Source organism: Prionailurus viverrinus, chromosome C1 (assembly GCF_022837055.1).
Source record: "Prionailurus viverrinus isolate Anna chromosome C1, UM_Priviv_1.0, whole genome shotgun sequence".
In the NCBI taxonomy this organism is placed as follows: domain Eukaryota; kingdom Metazoa; phylum Chordata; class Mammalia; order Carnivora; family Felidae; genus Prionailurus; species Prionailurus viverrinus.
In genome coordinates this window covers 90441727-90457473 of record NC_062568.1, presented here as the reverse complement: position 1 = coordinate 90457473, position 15747 = coordinate 90441727, and the positions used below count along the sequence as shown (strand labels likewise).

The 15747-nt window shown below is 40.5% G+C and overlaps 1 protein-coding gene and 1 long non-coding RNA gene across 8 annotated transcripts in view; one reads left to right on the top strand and one right to left on the bottom strand.

Annotated features, from left to right (window-relative positions):
- Positions 1-5657: 5657 nt before the first annotated feature.
- The window catches only part of ZRANB3 (zinc finger RANBP2-type containing 3), a 311003-nt gene continuing 300913 nt past the window's right edge, over positions 5658-15747 (bottom strand). For all 7 annotated transcript variants that reach the window (XM_047873303.1, XM_047873301.1, XM_047873302.1 and 4 more), the window contains 4 exons: positions 12676-12786; positions 11191-11593; positions 7738-7869; positions 5658-5971 (listed from right to left, as the gene is read on the bottom strand). In XM_047873303.1, the coding sequence (XP_047729259.1) occupies positions 5873-5971; positions 7738-7869; positions 11191-11593; positions 12676-12786 (745 nt within the window). In that variant the 3' untranslated portion in view covers positions 5658-5872. The remainder of the gene's footprint in view (positions 5972-7737; positions 7870-11190; positions 11594-12675; positions 12787-15747) is intronic.
- LOC125173756 (uncharacterized) lies at positions 5944-13768 on the top strand. The gene is made up of 4 exons (XR_007155143.1): positions 5944-7717; positions 10979-11037; positions 11436-12160; positions 12683-13768. It is a non-coding gene; the product is annotated as an uncharacterized LOC125173756 (long non-coding RNA).

The following is a 15747-nucleotide window of genomic DNA, read 5'->3' as shown; positions in this document are numbered from 1 at the left end:
TGTTTTATTCATCTTTTTCCTGTATTAATATATAATTGACAAAATTGTGAGATATTTAAAGTGTACAACATGGTGATTTGATGGACATATACATTGTGAAAAGATGACCACCATCTAGTTAATTAACACATCCATCACCTCATGTATTTATCTTCTTTTTTTGTGTGTGTGGTAATGTTGAAGTTCTACTGTCAGCAAAATTCAATTACATAGTAACAGTGCTATCAATTATAGTCATCATGTTATATATTACATTCTCAGATTTTATTCATCTTACAATTGAAAGTTTGTACTCTTTTAGGAAGCTTCCCCTATTTCCCCCGCCTCCCTGTCCATGGTAATTACTTTTTGACCCTCTGCTTATAAAAGTTTAGCTTCTAATTTTATTTTTTTAGACTCCACATATAAGCGATGCCATACAGTATTTGTCTTTCTTTGACTTATTGCACTTAGCACATGGTCCTCCAGGTTCATGTTGTTGCAGGATTTCTTTTTTCTTCATTGAGGTAAAACTGGAATATAACATTATATTTCAGGTACACATTACATACTCATACTCAATATCCATACTCATAATGAAGTCTAGTTACCATCCATCATGATTCATCTAACCCCTTTGCCCATTTCTCCTCCTTCTAACTCCCTTACCTCTGGTAACCAACAGTCTATTTTCTCTATGTATTTCCTTTTGTTGTGTTTTATTCATTCATTTTTCTCCTGAGTTTATGAGCAACTTTATGCCTAATCTTTGAAGTCTTTATCAGGTAGAATGCTTATCTCCATTTCATTAATGTATTTTTCTGAGGTTTTGTCTAGTATCTTTAATTTGGATCATCTTCCCCAGCCTCCTAATTGTGTCTGGGTCTCTGTGTTTATTTCTGTGTAATCAGTTTCAAACAGAGAGGGAGGCAACCCATAAGAGACTCTTAAATTTAGAGAACAAACTGAGGGTTGAGGGAGGGTGGGAGGGGAAAATGAGTGATAGGCATTGAGGAGGGCACTTGTTGGGATGAGCACTGGATGTTGTATGTAAGCAATGAATCATGAAAATTTACTCCCGAAACCAAGAGCACACTATATACACTGTATGTTAACTAACTTGACAATAAATTATACTTAGGGAAAAAATATTTCTATGTAATCAGGGAAGCAGTTCGTCCTCCCAGACTTGAAGAATTACTCAGTGGAAGACTGGCAGTGTGTTGCATTCTATTGCTTGTGCAGTGCCCAGGGTGGAAGCCTGCCAAGCTCTGTCTCTCTTATTTGTTTCAGTCCTGTGGAGCCCAGAAATACATCTCAAGTCCCCACCCTGAGCCAGCTCTAGATGTTCAAGGAGCATTGTCTGTGCAGAGTTCACTTTTTGGGTGTGGCCGGCTATAGGCCATGGTGGATAAGCATCAGACTGGGGAGAGCTTATCCACTGGATGTGGCAAGGCAGAGGCCACTATGGAGTTGTGTGGGGGTTGGAGGGCTGGGGGCCCTAGTGGATGAACACTGTTGGGGTTGAGTCCACATGTCAGATCTCACAGGGTACAGGCACGGTGGATAAGCACTGGGCTGCATGTGATAGGGCAGGGCTGCAGGACATTAGGGGGGGGGGGTGGCATGCAAGTGGCACTCATAAGGAAGATTGGGAGCACCAAAAATGGCACTGGCCAGCACAAGGCTAGCAAGGAAGGAGAGGAAATTAAAAAGGTACCTGCTAGCACCTCTCTCTGCAGAGATCTATACTTGACCCCTGCTCCTCTGGTATGCTCCCTAAGACTAGTAAATGACCTTCCCTCACACATAGCCCAGCTGCTTCTCAAACTACTGCCTCTGCATTAGGACTTGTAGCAAGTGAGTCTGTGTGTTAACCCTTCAAGAGCAGGATCTCTCATTTAGGTCTTTAATCCATTTTGAGTTTGTTTTTGTGTATGGTTTAAGAAAGTGGTCCAGTTTCATTTTTTTGCATGCAGCTGTCCAGTTTCCCCAGCATCATTTATTAGAGAGACTGTCTTTTCCCCATTGTATATTCTTGCCTCCTTTGTTATAGATTAATTGACCATATATGTGTAGGTTTATTTCTAGGCTCTCTATTTTGTTCCATTGATCCGTGTGTCTATTTTTGTGCCAGTACCATATTGTTTTGATTACTAGAGCTCTGTAGTGTACTTTGAAATGTGGAATCGCGATACTTGCAGCATTCATCCACTCTTTTATCAAGTCTGATGAGCATCTTTTAACCATTACTTTGAACATCTTCCCAGATAGATTGCCATTTCATTTAATTTTTTTCCTCAACTTTGGTCTTATTCTGTTGTTCAGAAGATATTCCTCTATCTCATTTTGTTTGACTTTCTGTGTTTGTTTCTATGAATTAGGCAAAACAGTTACATCTCCCATTCTTGATGAATGGCCTTGTGTAAGAACATCCCTGGTGTAGACTGTGTATGCCTAGTGATTTTGGCTGGCTGGCTGGAGCTGTAGGGGGTGTGGTCTGGGAATTCCCTGGGCAATCTACACTGAGGCTACTCTGGTAAGATGATTGGAGTTGAAGCAGGCACAGAGCAGGGGTCCCTGGGTGATCCAAAAAGGGGTGCCTTGGTGGGACAGCTGGAACTGAAGTGGGCACGCACTAGGTGGTCCCAGGGCATTCTCTGCATGGGGTACATGGAAGGATGGTTCCAGCCATACTGGGTGTGGCCTAGGGCCCCAGGGCCCTAGGGTGTTCCCTGGTGAGTTGGCTGAAGCTAAAGCAGATGGAGACCTGGGGTGTCCTGGAGTGCTTTGTGCCTGTATTGCCTTGGTAAGTTGGCTGGAGCTGCAGTGGGTACACCAAGGGAGTAACCTGATGTACACTGCACTGGGCTCACCTTGGCGGGACAGCTGAAGTCTGGGGTCTGGAGAAAGTTCTAGCAGTTTCTTCAGTTTGTTGGATCCTCTGGGGTGGGTTCATTTATAGTCTAGTTGCCTTTTGAACTGCTGCTCTTTTTCCATGCCCCAGCATGGATGAATCTGTGCATGGGTCCTTCCGTGTTGTCCCTACCCAATGAAGTTTACATCAGGGTTGGGGTTCCCGTTGCTAATGTGTCTCTGTTTCTCCTGCTATTCTCTATGTGGTCTCTCTATCCTTTGTTGTACAAAAACTGTTTAATCAGTCCTCAGTTCTTCAGGAGGAAATATTCTATATGTAGGTACAGATTCAGTGTGTCTGTGGGAGGAGGTCTTCCTAGCCACCATCTTGGAGCTAAATCATTTCTGTTTCCTTAGGTTTTATTGTCTTAGGTCTTACTTTCAAGTCTTTAATTGATTTTGAGTTGACTTGTGTGTATGGTATAAAGTGGGGGGTCCAGTTTTCCCATCACCATTTATTGAAGAGACCCTCTTTTTTCCACCATATTTTCTTGGCTTGTTTGTTGAAAGTCAGTTGAATATCTCTGGATGAATTTATTTCTGGACTGTGCTCTTCCATTGATCTAGGGTTTGTTTTTCTGGCAATACCATAATGTTTTGATTGCTACAGACTTGTTTGCAATCAGGAAGCCTGATGCCTCTGGCTTTTTTGTTCTTTCTCAAGGTTGCTTTGCCTATTTGGGGGTCTTTTGTGGTTCCATACAAATTTTAGAAAAAATTGTTTCTATTTCTATGAAAGATGCCACTGGAATTTTGATAGGAACTGCACCACGTCTATAGATTTCTTCTGGTAGTATGGACCTTTTTAGAATATAAATTCTACTGGTCCACGAATATGGAATATTTTTCCATTTGTACCTTTTCCAGTTTTTTCATCAGTCTGGTAGTTTTAGTGGACAGATCTTTCACCTCCTTAGTTAAATGTGTTCCTAAGTATTTTATTCTTTTTGATGTTCTTATAAGCATTTTTATTTGGTTGGGATTTAGAAATCTGCAAAGAGAGACGATCTTCATGGGTCATTTCATTTCAAACCGTCATACATTTCCTACATCTGAGAACTTTGTTCCTAGAACTGCCACCTCAGTTTAATCTAAAGAGCAAGCTCCACTGACATCTGACCTACTTAGACCTAAGTCTCACTTGCAAACACCCCATGCTGGAGGAAAAGCAGCCGGCTGGTTTCTCAGCTCTCAACCGTGAGGAATCCTAGGCTACCCTGGCAATGAGGCAGAAAACTGCAAAGAGCCTGACCAGCAAAGCAGAAAGGAGGCAAAAGAAAGCCCGACCCAATTTATAAAATAAACGCTATTTGATCTCATACAATGAAATAGTTATAAACTTAATAACTCTGGAAGGATAATTCATGATTGTATAGTCTTTCTAAAAACAAGTCCTCTACATTCGTAAAACACCAGCTACTAATTAAAGCGGTAAAGTGCTCAAATAAATGAAGTTTAAAAATATAAATAAATGAAGTTTACATCCAAACAGTATGTACAAATGGGCCTTTCAAGAATATATTCTTCTTTGGACCTGGATTTTGTATAGTTCTCTTTCATGGTTTTGACATTTTGCAGGATTGTAGCCTGGTTTTATTTTTGTTATCATGCTTTTATTTTTGAATATCAATTACGTGTTAATATTACCATTGTATTTTTTTATTAAAAAACATTTTTAATGTTTATTTTTGAGAGAGAGCGCATGAGTGGGGAAGAGGCAGAGAGAGAGGGAGACACAGAATCTGAAGCAAACTCCAGGCTCTGAGCTGTCAGCACAGAGGCTGATGCGGGGCTCGAACCTGAGAACTGTGAGATCGTGACCATGAGCTGGTCAGACATTTAACTGAGTCACCTAGGTGACCCACCATAGTATTTTTTTAAAGTTCATTTATTTGAGAGAGAGAGAGAGAGAAGAGAGAGATGAAGCATGTGCGTGTGAGTGGGGGAGGGGCAGACAGAGAGAGAGAAAGAATCCCAAGCAGGCTCTGCACTGCCAGCGAGGAGCCTGACATGGAGCTTGAACCCACAAAACCTGAGATCATGACCTGAGCCACAGTCAAGAGCCTGATGCTTTACCGACTGAGCCACCCACTGTATTTTTGAAACTTGTATCTCCATCTGATCATGCTTTCGAATGAAGTGTTTTATCCTCATTCCTTTTAAAAGAGGGACCATGAATATACTTTTAATAAGATAGGATTTTAAAAACAAAATGATAACCAGGAGACAAAGGGTGCTTTGATAGTAAGCCTAGTTTTATGCATTAATTTAAACTTCATTTTTCAGTTAGTTTAAGTGGAATTTTGCATTTTATGTTTTCAAGTTTTTAAATGTTTTTAAAAATTACCTGATTTGTCTACCAACACCATAGGTCCAATTAACTTTTTCTCAGAAGCATCTTTTCAATAAAGACAATTAGCTAAGAAATACAACAAACAGGGCAACACTCCAAATGTGTACCCCAAGCCCATTTTGGAGGCAGTTAGTGAACAAGGGTCTCTCTTGCATGCTAACCAGGATGCTCATGCTTGACCCAGAATTCCTGAATGATCTGCCTCTGAAATTTCCCTTACAGTTTCCCAATGTTCCATTTATACACACAGCAGTTCGGAGCCAACACTAATCCAGCAGCATTTTTCAAGTAATTGAGAGTATATTTTTCAAATACAATCTAGACATAATACCATGATTAAAGTACTGTAGGGAGAAATGCAAGCTTAACAAAACCTTCCTGAAACATAATTGAGAGTCTGCATGAAATCAAGGCCACAGAAATATTTATTATTGTATCTCAGTTTGTGTTAAGTACTTTCAGAAGGTAGCGAACACTAAAAGCATATAATATGAAAAGGAAAGTTGAATTCTTGAGTTTTGCTCTGAAAATTTTCACTCTTTAAATGAGAAACATGACAAAACTTTTCGTGTTAAATTCCTCCACATGCAAACCATTTGTCATCCATTGAAAAATTTTTCTACTTCATTTCTTTACCAAAAATCTTGTGATATCTGATCCATGCTTTGATGCTAGAGATTGTCTTCTCCCCTGGCTTCTTTCCTTAGCTTGTCTGGCAGTTCTCTAAAAGTTAAAAAATATACAAGTGTACACTTGTTAGGAAAAAAGTACTGGCCTCAGAAACTCAAAAATTCTTTGCATTTAGTTATTCTGGAAGAATCTACATTATCAATACACGCACTAGCAGAGGACCGCAGTAGCTCTGGTACGTGCCCCAAGGTCCTGGGTTCACTTAGGATCAGATGCTTTACTCCCCACTGAGACTGTGAATACCTCATTTGGGGACTACAGGAGGCCCTGGTTCTCCTCACCCAAGGGAGACCATCTAGAAGGCCTCCTATAGTTTCTCACGGTGCAGTCATTCAAGGCCTGTTTCCTATTCTATGGGCTCAGAAGCCACTCCCAACCCCAAGCCAGTGCAGAAAAACAAAATGACGTAGATCAGAACTAGATTCTCCTGCTATTCCCACAAATAAAATTTTTCACGAGAATCTAAAAAAAGTAATCGCATAACTCTTGAATGAGCTAATAATTTTCACAGCTGAGAAGTAAATCTGATGACTTTTCCCCCAGATGAGGCTCACGTATGTGTGAAGTTATCCAGGTTGAAGGGGTGGGGAGAGAAGAAAGGGTTAAGAGATGAAAATAAAACAACCCTGCTTACAAAATCCTATTTATGTAAAAATTATATTTGTGAAGGAATGGAGGAATCTAAAATATTAAAAGAAAGCTAAGAAAGTGCTTATACATTATGAACACTGGCAAAGGATCTGAACAGTTTTCAGGAGTGTAAATACAATTGATCAGCATTTTTAAAAACATCAGTGTCTTTGGTCAACAAGACCATTCTTTTCCCACCACGTACGCCCCGACGAGTGCAGTTACGTGAGCACTGCCTCCACCAACAGGGCAGGAGGAGCATAACGGAGCACTGTCCTTTGGAAAACAGCTTTGAAATAAATTCCTACTGTCTCAGAAATATCCAAACACTGGACTCAGTGATTTTACATTTCAGAATCTATCTGAAGGAACAACCTCAAAATGTAAAGAACAGTGTGTAAACAGAAGAATGAACTTCCAAGTTCACCAGTATGGGCACAGCTAAATCGAGTTCAGTAGACATGTACCCAACAGAGTGATGTTAGCCTTTTTGGAGGACAGACATTATGAATGCTCATCACGGATGTGGGCAAATGCTTAAATATTGCCATAACTAGAAAAAAAGTTGGATACAAAGTTGCATGTGGAATGTATGCTTGCAAGAAAATTTTAATCAGATCCTTTTGCTAGACTGCCTGTTAAAAATTCATCCTAGTTATTAAATACAACTGTTATATTTTTCCCTCCTGTTTTAAGCAACAGGTAATTGCTCAGAGAGGTGCCAAGGTGAACAGGTTTTACACTTGGGCCAGGAGTATAATGTTTGCATGTTGAGCTGGGTTGGCCCTAGAGATAATTTATTAATGTTCTCTGACATCTCGGGACATCCTTAGCTGCGAATGCAAATATATGTTGCTGCCCCAATTCACCAAACTTTTGGTTGATGGTCTGGGTCTCTTAGAGACTGTGTTAAGTTATATTTATTTTCTTCTAGGCAGTGGTGACAATTTTCTGTCCTAGAATGAATTACAAGGGAAGAAGCTTCTATCTGTGACAGAGAACCTACATAGGTCTCAAGAGGAAACTCAGGTGATGAAAGGGATAAGTGCATCTTGGGTCCCAGACAAGGGATACAGATTCCTCCATATGACCTTCCACAGGACTGTATACCCGATTCTCCATCTGATGTTCCAGGATGAAGTCAAACAGGTGTGCAGAGCTTCACCTACCTCTTTGTGACAGACTGTGCAGAGGGTCTGCAGGTTGTCCAGGGAGCACTGTCCTCCGCCACCGGACACGGGCTTGATGTGGTCCACCTGCCAGAAATGCCCTTCTCCTGGGTTTCTTATCATTTCATTAAGCTACAATGAGAACAGAAGATCAGCACTTTTCAACACACACTGTGGGAACGGTTGGTTTTGCCTTGTGCAATCATGTTTACACAGCAAAATCACAGCGAAAAATACATTAGGATGGCTTTTTATAGCTTTTATTGTGAATAGGAAAAAGCCTCTAGGTTAGCAATTTGAAAGCAATAAAATACATTTCTGAAAAAGTTCTTTTTCCCTTACCTAACCCATTTTGAAAAAATTACAAACAAGTATAAAATACCACAACTCCTGACAGATTGGGAAAAATTACTTGCTTCTGCACCTTTGAGCTAGTTTATATAGTCAATAAAACAAAACTGTGAAAAGAATAAGGACACATTGGAAATCAAAAACTTCTGAATATTATTGAGTCACATAATCTTTAATCACTGACCCAAGTTCATTTGTTCCTGTCATAGTGAGAGTTTAATATTAATGGCTATCACCCGGAACCTTTTTGCCATTCATCTGGGAACTTCTAAAAATTAACATGGACTGGGACAAAGTTTCTACAACAGACCTCTATCACTTGCATATCTGGAATAAACTAAGATGTCCACTTAAAGCAGCAGTATTTAGGCCAACTCACACATACACACTTTATATATTATTGGTGATGACCTACATTAAGATGTATTTTAACATTCTACCTGAGGTAGGAAAACCAGCTCACAGAATTGTAGTTTTTTAAATATGATAAAGATGAATGCAAAGATTGTTTTTATTTCCATGGTTTTGGACAAGGACAACATTAAAATCAGCTTCATGCTGCCGGCCCTGGGAACCTATGTCTCAAGTACTTTTAAGGAAGCTTGTCTGACATGTGGAGGCAGAGGAACACTGACCCCCCAGTGCCCAGCCCAAAAGGAGCCCCAAGAGGCAGCAAGCAGGAGCAGTAACCTCCGTCTAGCAGAGGCCGGCACTGTTAGAAGCAGTTAGACATGGCCATCTTGTGCATCAAGCAAATGACTCATTCTTAGGAAAAAAATCCATTTTGTCTGCTCTTTGTAACCAATTCTTTTACTCTGAATAGTCTCTCTTCTGACAGACTCTTGAATCCAGATGTGGTTCTGTATTCCTCCTAGTAATGCCCTGGCAAACAAATCACTTGGAGTCAGTCTTCAACATCCTAGACTGAACTCTTAAAACAATCACTCCTTCTCTGACTGGCCCTCCCCAGCATGAACCCTATGGTGCTGCTGCGCCTGGGAGCACTTTTGTTTTAGAAGTAGACTGTTACTTCCACAGTCCCGGACAGGCTGTTTTCAAGATGTCCTGAGTCTTCTCATTGTGTGTCTTCTGGAAGCCTCCACTCTGAGGCAGCAGACAGTGACTGCAGTCTGGCTGACACCCCTGGGGTCGGTGCAGTGTGTGCCTCACCAATTAGACAAAAGGATATTTCAGGAACTCTGGGTATCATGAAGGAAGTAATTCCCTAGCTCTCAAAGTCATGGTAATTCATTTTTGCAGAAATGCTTAATTAATTAATTCTGTCATAATTTGGTGATACAAAATAAATAAAAATGTGTGATTTGACCAACTGGCAGAAATTTATCCAATATTTTAGTGGGCACAGAATGGCTCAGGAGTGATTTTTTAAAATTAAGCACACTACAAAATTACACATTTTGCTCTAGTTTGAAACTTAGGGCTGATTAGATCACATTAGAAACCAGCTGAGATTTGGAAATAAAAGTGAATATTGATGATTGTTTTCTAAGAATATTTTTTTCATAAACTGTTCTGCTAAAATTACATTTTACAGTGGAATGAACATAAATGTTTTCTTCTCATTGTAATGAACTATATTTTGGGGGCTATCTGTTTGCCCCTGGTCATTCAATACTAACATCATGAAAAGTGACAACCAGATCATAGGTACTTCTCCATGGAATGTATCCTCTGTTAAGATCTCTCCCCAGTATAATTTAATCAGAATCTAATTAAGCTGCTATATCTTATAACTATAATTCTGGAATCAGGGGGATAGAGAAACATGTCAAATAATACCACGAGGATACAGGAAGACAAACCCATAATGTAGGAAATCCTACAGGCAAATGATCCAGTTTCTTGAACAATCAATGGTGTAAAAATGGGATGGGGTGATATAGATTAAATGGAGCATAAGAGGCATAATGAACAAAAACAGTGTGTGGGTCATATTTTGATCCTAATTTGAACAAAGCAACTGCAAAAAGACATTTTTGAGACAATCTGGGAAACCAAGCCTGGACTTAAAATTAAGGAATCATAACTGTTGGTGTAATAATGGGTAGTGGGGTATGGGAATTTTTAAAATTTATGTATGAATTTATTGAGAGTATGAGCAGGGAAGAGGCAGGAGGGGGCAGCGGTGGGGGGGTGGTGGTGGAGAGAGACAGAGACAGAGACAGAGACAGAGACAGAGACAGAGAGAGAATGAATGAATGAATCCCAAGCAGGCTCCATGCTCAGCACAAAACCCGATGTGGGGCTTGGTCCCACGACCCCGGGACCATAACCTGAGCTGAAATCAAGAGTCAGACACTCAACCGACTGAGCACCCAGGTACCCAGGTATGGGATTATATTTAAGACAGACAGAAAGAAAGAAGGAGGGAGGGAGAAAGTCTTTGTGGGAGATACATAATGAAAGGATTTGAAGAGGAAATGAGGGGCACCTGGCTAGCTCAGTCAGTAGAGCATGTGACTTGATCTCAGGGTCATGAGTTCAAGCCTCACGATGGACACAGAGATCACTTAAAAAAAAAATAAAAGAGGAAATGAAATGTTGTCTGGAATTTGTTGTCCAGGAGACTCTCTCTGCCCCTCCCCTGCTCATGCTTTCTCTCTCTGTATCAAAAATAAACATTAAAAAAAAATTTAAAAGGGGGGAGCACCTGGGTGGCTCAGTTGGTTGAGCATCGGACTTCGGCTCAGGTCATGATCCCACAGTTTGTGGGTTCGAGCCCCAGATCAGGCTCTGTGCTGACAGCTCAAAGCCTGGAGCCTGCTTCAGATTCTGTGTCTCTCTCTCTGCCCCTCCCCTGCTCATGCTCTGTCTCTGTCTCAAAAATAAATACAAACATTAAAAAAAAATTTTTTTTTAATAATTCCAGGAGAAAAAAAGAACTGAGGTGAGGGACAGATGAAGGCAAAATGTTGATAACTGTTCAAGGTGGGTAATGGGTATACGGGTTGATTATTCTCTCTACTTTTGCGTGCATATTTTCAAAAGCTGCTGTATTATAAAATTGAAAAAAAGAAAATGAATCAATATTCATCACTCAATACAATGCTGCCTTTTCTCTGCCAAAGGATTATAATTTACCTGTTCTAATGGGAGCTTTGAGATCCAGGTAATATCCAGTAGAGTCTTCCTCTGACTTTTGGGAGCATCTCTCAGACGTAGAAAGAGTTCTTGTGCATTTAGGTTACATAGCTGACACACACCGTGTTCAATTTCAAATACTTTGGCTCGCAGGTAATTGTTATTAGATCGAATCCAAAACTCTTCCTGACATTTCAGAGAGCAAAACCGTGACTCCCAAGCGTTCACTTTGCACTCTTGCTTAGTTTGGCAGGTGGGTTGCTGACAGCGAAGGCAAAGCGGATTTCCTGCATTATCCACAGCTTGCAGATAGCCTTTGGATATAGAAGGCTTCACAGCGAGATCAGCTTGGGCTATGCAGGGATTTAGAAATGGGACAGAGACTCCATCATCAAGGAACTTTCTGGAAGTGAACAAAACATTGACTAAGTAATGAACACGTACACTCGTCTAAATAGTCACTACTTCATGTAACAGCCTTTAAAGTTTCAATACTGATAACCAGTAAATGTAAGACTCATGGATTCTGTGACTGAGTGTGGAAATGAAACAGCCAGAGTCAGCACTCGATGCTCATGCCAAATGAAGGAAAGGATGATGTGTTAAAAAAATTCATTTGAATATAAATATGCTGCCTCTCTTGGGAGTTTATATATCTCCAAGTTAAACAACCAGACTTTGAAACATCTGGAGAAGTTGGAAAATGAGAAGTTAAAAATGCTTCTTCAATCTGGGAAAGGACGGGCTAATGTAAAACCCCACTTGGAGTTGGGGCTACTGTACTCTACATGTGTTGGGCCACACACCTCACTAGGACACAGAGACCATTATGAAGGCTTCCACGACACTCTCGGAGAGCCCCTGTGGGCCTACCGGAAACAGTCACATCCATAAAGTGACAGAGCCAAGAAGCTAATGGTGTTGACAGGAACTATCAACATTAGACTTGCTAAATATGTGCCTCCTCCAGGTAAACTCTTATTTGATTTGATTCAAAGTTAGAAATGACACAGGACATGCACTCAATTTATTAATTATAATTTTTAAAAATTTGTTAAGATAAAAGGAAAAGGTACATTACTCAATTATGCTGAAAAGTCCTACATGGAATTACAACAGCTGCTTGCCTTTTTTTCAGGACTGTTTGTTAGAAGTGTTAAAAGAAAAACTCTTTGTGATAGAAAAAGCTCATGACTGGGAAGCGGAGCCCAGATTAGACCTCGGGTCTCCTAGCATCTAATGGCTTTGGGCAGGTCACTTGGTCCACCTGGTCTCAGGATCCTTCTAATTTCTAAAGTGAGGACACCCTATTCCTCATAGGGTTATTACGAGGGTGGAGGAGCTACCTGTTGTGAAATATTGGGAAAGCTTTTTCTAACCGGTAAGGTGGCCACATCAGGGTAAAGTATTATTACAAATATGCATACACAAATTTAAAGGAGTACACACGGTACTATTATGTCCTATTAGTCAATGAAACCTTACTTTGTAGAAGGGTCCTGTGGCCTGGACTCCTTTGTGATCAGACGAACATGGCCCCCATCATTCTTGACCTTGTCCAGTGAGGCTACAGCAACATCTTCTTTGCTGATGTATCTAAAACAATTACATGGTGAGTAGATTTCCTCTCTCTGCTGAGTTTCTCTATTTCATGATCACATTACTCTTTGTAAAAGCAATAGGAGAGAAAGCAAGATGGGGTCTTTATTGTGCTAATACTAAAATTAGGGCATAGAATTTTCTATCCTAACATTGGTCTCCATGTGTGGGAAAGACACCTCTGTTCCAAATTAGTTTCTTAAGATTTATTTTTCTAAGACATTCAGAGTCACTCAATATCCTTTGGACCAATTTTCACTTAGGGGATAAGAGGAGTGGGTGTAGGAATAAGAAGTGATCAAATACATGCACAACTGACATCCTTGAGTAAATACCTTGTTGAGCTGTGCGGATAATCTCTCACTGCATTTTTACCTCCCTTTTGGCCTTTTCTTCAAGGTCCCTCAAATCACCTCAATCATTTATAATGGTGTATCAGCATACTCGGGTAAAGAGATTCTCTTTTTAGTTAACCAGGTTCAATAACAACTTCTATAATCCCAAGGTTGTTTCCATTATTGTCAGCCATACAGAGTTTATGGAATCTTCCACTGAAATAAAGCCACTCTTGATGTGGGATTCAGAACCTTATTACACAACACTATCAATACCACACAATGGTTTAGGGACTGGAAGTAAAGAGGAAAGTTATTCCAATTAAAGGTGACGGGGGAATTTAAGTAGGTAAAATGCAATTACCCAATTAATTCCTTCTAATTAGCATGGCCCACTTTCTCTGGTAGTTTACACTTTTGTAGCTTTTTTTTCCTTTTTAATTAGTTTGAACATGAATTTCTTCATATTTCCAAGTACTTCCTAGTTTGCTAACTTGACAATAAAATTTAAATCACAATGGAATGGCGCAATATTAGGTAAAGTCTTAGAAATTTACTTTTATGTTAAAGTAGACTTAAAAATCAACAGATTTTCTTGTTTTTAAATTTTTTTTTTTTTTACGTTTATTTATTTTTGAGACAGAGAGAGACACAGCATGAACGGGGGAGGGGCAGAGAGAGAGGGAGACACAGAATCGGAAGCAGGCTCCAGGCTCTGAGCCATCAGCCCAGAGCCCGACGCGGGGCTCGAACTCATGGACCGCGAGATCGTGACCTGGCTGAAGTCAGACGCTCAACCGACTGAGCCACCCAGGCGCCCCAGATTTTCTTGTTTTTATAAGCTATTAATGTTTTGACTAGATGATACCTGCACATATATCAAAACTCAAAAGGCATGCAATGGTGCTTATGGTGAAGAGTAAGTTTACCTTCCAGTCCCATCTCCTCCCCCAAAGCTATCTCCGTGACCAATTTCCTTTGGAGAGATTTTTTTTTTTCTGTGCATAGGTTATACCTTTTATGATCTCTGTATTTTTATTGACATATAACTCACATACCATAAAAGTTACCATTTTAAAGTGTACAATTCATTTTAGTATACTTACAAGGTTGCCCAACCAGCACCACTAATTCCAGAACATTTCATCATCCCCAGAAGAAACCTGTACTCATTAGCAGTCCTCATTATGCTTTTTACTTTTAAAAACAAATGGTAGCACACTGACCTTTACCTTGCTTTTTTTGCCTACACATATATCTCCAAGCTCTTTCCATATCGGTACACAAGGGTTGCCCTATTTCTTTGATGACTGCATGTTACTGCATTATTTGAATAAACAATATAATATGTCTAACCAACTTCTGATTAATGGCACTTAGGTTGTTCTAGTCTCTGTTATCACAATGTTATAATATCCCTACACATTACATACATGTAGAATAAGTTCTCAGAAGCAGAATTGCTGGGTCAAAGGTCTTGGGTGCTTTAAATGTGGACAGATTTTGACACATTGCTCTCTCCTTTGGGTTGGTACCAACCAATATACAAGTCCACTGTCAATGTAGGAAAGTGCCTGTTTCCTCACACTTATACTAGCACAATGATGAGGGAGTGTGGGGCAAGCTGAGGGCAAAGTACAGACTAACAGCAATGCCCCACCCCCTGCCTGGTGGGATATGTGTGATGTTCCTCGGACACTGCTGGCTGCCCAAGAAAGGGGAAAGGAAAGAGCAAATGGTTGACAGACAGAGGTCACAGTCATGCAAGACAGGAGTCTCCTTCAGTTTACGGACAACTTAGTAAACTGCAAGAAAAGCTCTAATATCACCCTCCTCAAGATATTAGGGGTGATATTAGATCAAGGGGTTTATGTGCTTGCCATGGCAATGTGGGAAACAAAGCCAAATGAAAAATTAAATTCCCTTACTGCCTACAAGTCCTTGAAATAGGCAGAGTCCCTCTAGGGGCTCAGCTGCCTCAGTGATGACACTTTGCTAGGGGCAAAAGGGAGTCTAGGCCTAACATTATCCTGCCCCCAGGATCCTGTAAGTCTACTTTAACATATAAAAATTCCTTTGGAAACTTCCTTTATCTCAACTCCGCCAAGATATACGCTGGCAATCATACTCCAAGCTTATGGCCCCTGATATACATCTGAAGGGTCTCATGACTGAGGTTTTACTAAACAGTAATAAATGGCATTTTCATAATTGCAGTTCGCCCCTAAAGGTCCTGGAAACCTTGCCTCCAAAATTCCTTGGAGTCTTACATTGTCTATAACCCCCTCCCAACCTGGGGGTATATAACGAGTTGCCCGTCACAACCCCAGTGCCGCTCTTTGTGCCCACAGGCCCTGTCACCTTTTTGCACCAAAAGTCTTTTTTTTTTTTTTTAATTTTTATGTTTATTCATTTTTGAAAGACAGAGAGAGACAGAGCATAAGCAGGGGTGGGATGGAGAGAGAGGGGAACAAAGATTCTGAAACAGGCTCCAGGCTCTGAGCTGTCAGCACAGGGTCCCATGCGGGGCTCGAACCCACAAACCGCAAGATGATGACCTGAGCCGAAGTCGGACGCTCAACTGACTGAGCCACCCAGGAGCCCCACCAAAAGTCTTTTTTTG